The sequence below is a fragment of the Rhincodon typus genome, unplaced genomic scaffold (genome assembly GCF_021869965.1).
Source record: "Rhincodon typus isolate 14 unplaced genomic scaffold, sRhiTyp1.1 hic_rhity00001096, whole genome shotgun sequence".
In the NCBI taxonomy this organism is placed as follows: Eukaryota; Metazoa; Chordata; class Chondrichthyes; order Orectolobiformes; family Rhincodontidae; genus Rhincodon; species Rhincodon typus.
The window spans coordinates 24,961-32,447 of NW_025966734.1; the positions used below are offsets into that span (position 1 = coordinate 24,961).

The 7,487-nt window shown below is 39.9% G+C and overlaps 1 protein-coding gene across 1 annotated transcript in view; it reads right to left on the reverse strand.

Moving 5' to 3' along the window:
• kdm4ab (lysine (K)-specific demethylase 4A, genome duplicate b) overlaps positions 1-7,255 on the reverse strand; it is a gene marked incomplete at its 5' end in the record, with an annotated part of 29,827 nt that extends 22,572 nt beyond the window's left edge. Inside the window, 4 exons of the mRNA XM_048592369.1 lie at positions 505-560; positions 2,234-2,310; positions 6,040-6,256; positions 7,077-7,255. Of these exons, the coding sequence (XP_048448326.1) occupies positions 505-560; positions 2,234-2,310; positions 6,040-6,256; positions 7,077-7,255 (529 nt within the window). The remainder of the gene's footprint in view (positions 1-504; positions 561-2,233; positions 2,311-6,039; positions 6,257-7,076) is intronic.
• Positions 7,256-7,487: the final 232 nt, after the last annotated feature.

Genomic DNA, 7,487 nt, shown 5'->3' on the forward strand with positions numbered 1-7,487 from the left:
TTTGCCCTTCTTGCCAATTCCAGGGAGGGAATAATTGTGCTCAGCATGCCCAGTAGTGGGTATACACACACTAAGCAGTGGGCCAGGAGTGGTAGTACTAGCCCAACGAACATGCCCAGCAGAAAGTATTTCCTTGACTCCCAAAAAAATCAAATGATGATTTTGCAGTGTATAGTAGTAACACCAGTTTCCTACCACCTAACTGAAAATAACTACTTCAGAGCACTGGGAAGATTCAGTGAAACAACAAACCAAGTGGAAGTAGATTTTGAGCAGGTGCAAATAAACAGGTGACCTGGTGCGTCAAGGAACATCAACTTGATCTCATTACTTAGTCCCATTAATTCTTCCATTCAAAAATAAGTATTACTTCAACTTAATACAAATTGTAGTTCCAACTGGGGCAAACAGAATGTTCACTAGCAAGCTCAAGTGCATTTTAATGATTTAACTTCATTTACAAACTAAAAGTGCACAATGTGCAGTTCCACTGGTTGATCTGACCTGTTGTCAGTGGTTTTCTGAAGTGCTCCTCCCCGAAGGGTACATAGACAACAATCCTGTGAGAATGAATGGAATTGTAATACAGGTCAAAAATTGTTCTGTTGAAAAAGGCATATCTAAAATATTAACACTGCTGAGTATTATCAGCCTTTTCTGGCTTGATTTTAGATTTACAGCATCTTTCATATTTTGTTTTCATTTCAGTACACAACTGATAAAATTACTGTGGACTATACATAACCATAGCACAAGAATCAAACAGGTTGGTGCTTCAATGTTTTAGACATTTAAACAAACTAGAAATTCAAATTTCAATTTCACATACAGTATGCATGGTGGATGGAAAAAAATGTAAATTCATAGAAGCATGCTTAAAGTTTAAAAGGCAAAAGGCTTCAAACATTTTCTTGTACTACTTCTACATTGCTGATTTTGTATTTTAATGGGAAAGATGGCAATTATTCAGCCATTCAAATATGCTCTGCCATTCAAGTAAAAAGATAATGATTTTATTACATCTCAACTCTACCTTACCACCCTAACTTCATTCCTCAACTCACTTAATATTCAAAAAAATTCTCATCTTGAACGTATGTTCCCAGTCCTCTAGATATAGAATTCCAAAGATTCATAACTCTGGGCAAATAAATCTCTCATCTCTCAGGGTAAACCTGCAGGTTGAGTCAGTAGTCAGGAAGGCAAATGCAATGTTGGCATTTATTTTTTGAGAGGACTTGAATATAAAAGCAGGGATATACTACTGAGGCTTTAGAAGGCTCTGGTCAGGCCACATCTGGAGTATTGTGTTCAGTTTTGGGCCCCATCTCTCAGGAAGGATGTACTGGTCCTGGAATGGGTTCAGAGGAGGTTCACAAGAATGGTCTCAGGAATGAAAAGCTTAACATACGAGGAACATTTGAGGACTCTGGGACTATACTCATTGGAGTTCAGAAGGAGGAGGGTGTGTCTAATTGAAACTTACAGAATACTGAACAGCCTAGACAGAGTGGATGTTGGGAAAATAGCTTCCATTGGTAGGAGAGACTAGGACCCGAGAGAACAGCCTTAGAGTAAAGGAAAGACCTTTTCGAATGGAGATAAGGAGAAACTTCTTCAGCCAGAGTATGGTGAATCTATGGAATTCACTGCCACAGAAGGCTGTGGAGGCCAGGTCATTTAGTACATTTAAGACTGAGATAGGTAGGTTCTTGATTATCAAGGGGATCAAGGGTTACGGGAAGAAAGCAGGAGAGGAACTTATCAGCCATGATTGAATGGTGGAGCAGACTTGATGGGCCGAATGGCCTAATTTCTGCTCCACGTCTTATGGTCCCTGATGAGACCGACTCTTATTCTCAGACTCTCAATCAAAATTCCAGAATGTAGCCATGAAACTCACTCACGTCGCAATTTCTCCATCAAGCTGCAGAAGAATTTGTTGTTTCAATGGAGGTACACCCCTCCTTAACCATTAGGTCTAATCTGCTTAATCAGATACCAGGGTCTCAAACGTAACAATGCCCTAGCATGAAAGTACCTCAGTTAAGAATTTGCACAAAATAATGACCGCATACTTCTTTTTCCTTCCTGCACAACTGTTCACCATGGGTCAATGTAAATTACTGTGCATTTACAAAAACAAACAGACCACTTCACAACTCTTGGGCTCCTCATGAAAGTGGACATGCTTTGCATTATAGCACTCAGGCTGGTAACAAAAAGTACTTACTGCTGCCAAAGCATTAGCTGCACACCTTGCACAGATCCAGTCATCAGTTGCTTTCTCAGGAGCAACTCCATAGCAGCCTATCAGAGGATAAATAGGAACATGTAAGAAATTTATCACTTAGAACATGTTTTTTCAATTCAAATAGATTTCAAATTACGCTATTTTTTAATAAAGTGGTTGCTTAAGTATGAATCAATTTTTAAAATGATCCCTCAAAAGTTGGGGGAAAAGCTACAGACATTCAAATCAGCACCGAAGCATTCTACGCACTCTGGCTCATCCTCAAAGCTCAAGGTTGAATATTCAAACCTTTTCAAGCATCTCGAACGCACAACCTGGGTTGGCAGTAAGGGTATACTGCACTGTCAGAAGGCATTGACTTGCAAGCGAGGAATTAAATCAAGACCTGTCAGCATTGTCAGAAGGTTGTAAAATTATTCAACTAGCAGGGGAGTTTTTTCAGTGATCTGACCAAGATATACCTTAAATCAACACCATAGATTATCTAGACATATATTTCATTCAGCATGGTTGTCAAATTTCTGCGCAAACTATCTTACATTATAATATGATAAAGTAATGAAATCAAGATAAACTGCAACATAAGTTGTGTCAAAGTTGTCAGCTATTGCCACCAGTTGAATAGGAAATCCAACAGAAAGATGCCTGCAATGAGCCGAAAATCTATTTTAACTGAACCAACACATGCTTGACATATGATAATGTTAACCAATTGGAGAGGAGACAAGCCAAATGAGTATAACAGGGTTCAAAGACAAAGCCTGCAGTGGTGGGTCCAAAATGGTCTTGTCCATGTCCTAAATGAGTATGAACCAAGAGATATTTAACACTGGTGACGTCAGACTATATTTTACCATTCTGAAATAAAATTATTCATGGGAAATGCGCATCAGTGTCTAGATCAGTATTTATTATACACAGTTAAGTGTCAACCACATTGCAGTGGATCTGGAGTCACTTAGGCCAGACTAGGCAAGAATGACAGCTTTCTTGCCTAAAAAGAACATTGGTAAACCAGACACTTTAAAAAAAACAAGAATACATAGTGGTTAAAAGGTTTCCATTACGAGAACATTTAATTCAGATTTTCTTCAAATTTTATCACCAGCCATCTCTCTCTCTACATATCCACTCACCTTTCCCCTTCCCCACACAATCCCTAAATTTGGCTTCAGCATAAAGACCACATTTTCCTAATCATTAACAGTTCTGTTGAATAGTCATTAGATTCGAAACATTAACTCCGCTTTCTTCCCACACAGTCAGACCTGCTGAGTTTCTCCAACAATTTCTGTTCTTGTTGTATACATAAGATTAGTTTGGCATTTTGGATTACTAGCCCAGTGACATCAACATTATGCCACCACCACTCCTGCCTTTCACCAGGTCACTCTTTAATGTTTAACATTGGAACATGCAATGGTGGTAGCTGATTCAAAGAACATGCTATGATCTTCAGCAACATGGATGGCACAGAAAAACAGCCACTTTTAAAAAAAATTTCATTCATGGAATGTGGGCATGGTGGCTACATCAGCATTAATCATCACTCCCAAGAGCCCTGGAGAAGGTGGTGATGAGCTGCTTTCTTGAGTTGAAGACCTTGCGATGTAAGTATATCCACAGGGCTGTGAGGAAAAGGATTCCAGAATTGTGATCCAGCAACTACGATTGCAATATAGAACTCGCAGGTGGATATGTTCCCATGTATCTGCTGCCCTAGTCTTCTAATTGGTAGAGGACACAGGTTTGGAGGGTGCTGTGGGAAGAGATTTGTTGAGTCATTGCAATGCATCTCATAGATGGTACACACTGCTGCCACCTTACTGTGCTGAAGTGAGTGAATGCTGACGGTGGTGGTTAGAGTGCCATTGAAGCGTCTGCTTTGTCCTGAATTTTGTTAAGCTTTGGAGTTGGAGCTCTGGAGCTGCATTCATCCAGGCAACTGGAGATGATTTCATCAGAGTCCAGACTTGCACCTTTTAGATGATAATGGACTGGATTGGGGAAAAGACTGATGTTGAATTCCTCATTGCAGAATTCCTAACCTCTGACCTACTCCTGCAATCACAGTATGTGTATGCTAGCCTAGATCAGTTCCTGGGCAATGGTGACCACGACCACCACCACCACCACCACCCCCGATGTTGGTAATGGGGGATTCAGTGATGTTAAAGCCATTTAATGCCAAGGAATGATGGTTACATTCTTTCCTGATGGAGATGGTCATTGCCTGGCATAAATATTACTTGCCAACTGTCAGCCCAAGCATGGATGTAGTCCAGGTCTTCCTGCATATGGGTACTGACTATTTTAGTCCTGAGGATACATGAGCGGTGCTCTTTGAAGAGTACACAATGTACATCCCAAATTCTCACCTTATGGAGGGAACGTCTTTGACGATGCAACTGAAGGTGAACAACCTGCCACTTTCCGTGTAAGGCAACTCCAAGATGTCATATTGCTTTGTAACTGTCAAGAAACTACTTACATGAAGTGAACAAAATCACCCAATGACCTCCAGAAATTTTAGGCTGAATTAGAAAAGCTGACAAAACGTATTAACCGGATCTCCTGTCATTCTTCTAAACTACAGTGTGTAGGCCTAAACGGCTCAATCTGTCTTCACTAGAGAAACCTCTTACCTCTGGAATCAATTTACCAAATGCCCTCTGAACTGTCTCCAATACAACTACATCCATTTTCAAGTAAGGGGACCAAAAAAAAAAAATTATACACAACACTCCGGGTGTGGTCTCACTAACGCCATGTGCAATTGCAGCAACACCTCCCCACTATTCCAAAATCCCATTTGCCTTCTTTATTACATGCTGTATGCGCACACTAGTTTTCTGCAATTAATGCACCAGAATGCATTCTGTTCTATGATCCTGATGTACTTATAAGGTATGACTTGCCTGGACTGCATGTAAAAACAATACTTTTCACTGTACCACAGTACATGTGACAATAATACATCAAATCAAAGTACTTAAGGTTAGTAGTCAGCAGGATATGGCATTTGAAAATTATTTACCTTGACAGTGTGTGCTAGGTCAAGGAGGTTATGCACCCAGATCCTTAGGTCTCAAATTCTGGCCTTTATCTCCATTGTTTACTGCTCTCACTACTATCTGAGCACATTTCTGAAGGACTTCCCAGATCTCTGCTGATACAGAATATTCCTCTTCCTTTCTATCTCCTCCAGTGCAGCATCAAAAATCTCAAAGCCTCTCTCCTCTAATGGTATGCCATTCTTCCCAGGTTAGAACTGCTTCCCATTGGGCTGGTAGCATCTGCCCTACCCACAATTATCACTCTCAAAGAGATAGAAACTAGTTTTTAAAAATGGTGCTAGCAGTCATGATACAGGTCCATTAACATAAGCTGGTATTACAAACCAACGTCCATAAAATATAAATTTCAGCAGTTTCAACGTATCCAGGACCTCAGATTTTAAGTTAAGAATTCCAAATTCAGAACATAACTAGCTACCAGTAAGCAAAGGAAGAACTTGCAATTTTAGAGCATCATACATCCTCAGGATGCTCCAAAAGGCTCACAAGAGTGTAATTACAAAAAGAATTTCACTGTCTGCAATGTAGGAAGCAGAGCAGCCAACTTACACACAGCAAGGTCTCACAACAGCAATGAGATATGCACTTTTTTTAGTGATGTTGGTTGAAGTATAAAATTGGTTGCTACATCAGGGAGAGCTCACCTGTTAAAAAACTCCTTCCAAACCCCCCCACTCCTTCTATCAAAAGATCCCAGATAACACTTACTTGCATGAACACATACACAGCACTTTGCACATGTTACAAGAATGCTCATTCCATCTTCGTCCACATAAGAAGTGGGAAGAGTTAGGTCTACATGGTCACTTCCAGATGTGAAGCACATCTCTGGAACCAATGGCTTGCTTTTCATTTGGTTTCTGGGTTTGCTCACATCCAACGATTGGCTTTTACTTCTGGAACCCTGACCATCTTCACAATCTACCTATTAGAATAAAAAAAGCTTCAATGAAGTAAAAGAAACATAGCTAATGACAAAAGATCAGGTAAATTAAGCATCTAGAACCTCTCAAGACAAAATTTTGTTTAAATTTCCAATCAATTTTCAGGGCGTGGTGGGAAATCTCAGAAACCCATAACTATACTGTGCTTACCATGTCATGATGTTTCTTATGACCAGAGAGTTCAGAACCAGGAGTCACAGTCTAAGAACGTGGGTAGGCCATTTAGGATGGAGATGGGGAAAAATTTCTTCACCCATTGTGGGAAGCTTGTCTAATTTTCTACCACAGCATGTGGTTGAGGCCAAAACATTTAATGTTTTGAAGTAGTCACATATAATTCTTAGGACTAAAGAGATCCAAGGGTATGGGGAGATGGTAAGAACAGGATACTGAGTTGGATGATGAGCAATGATCATACGGAATGGCAGAGCACGCTTGAATTGCCTACTCCCACTCCTATGTTTCATTATACATCACAACAAATACTGTTATTTGAATCTAAACTGATGACAATTGAAGATTAAATGCAAACTAACTTAGGGAAGATTTTGCAAAGTGGATTGCAAAGACCATTTAGAAACACCAAATTACCTTCACGATTTAGTTTAGAACCAAAATGGTTATATTTTTTCACAATCCAGTCATTCTACAAAAAGTTTCTTAAATCTGAATTGGTTTTTAGCTTTTTTCAACAGTACGACTGAAGATCTGTTACCTAAAGGAACCATTCACAATGATTTTAAAAAAGAAAGCTTCAGTTCAAGTACAAACACTGGAGGGGTAAATGAAAAATATCAAAACCTGGTATGACTGGAAGAGTGCACAAATTGAGCAGTAAGGCATCTGCTGTGCCACTATGCAGTTGTATTCTCGTTCTGCAAGGAAGTTCTGGGGCCGGTTTTGCCACAGATGAGCAAGTGGCTTTGCCCATGGTTCTGACTCCATAGGGTCATCTTCTACTGACAACAAGTCTGGCATTTCTGTTTTAGAAAAAAATGGTTTCAGTAAGGATTAAGTCCAGCATAATCAATGTCCATTGAATACTATCAAGTGAGAGCAGAGGAAATCAAAATGAACAACGGTCCTGCCAACACATCTTTGAACAATACTCCATCCCATCACCAAGTGTGCCACAACAGGATCCTTCTTCCCCCTCCCAAATGCTATCATGTTCTTTTCCCATCCCGAGTACTACTCTGCTGCATATCATAT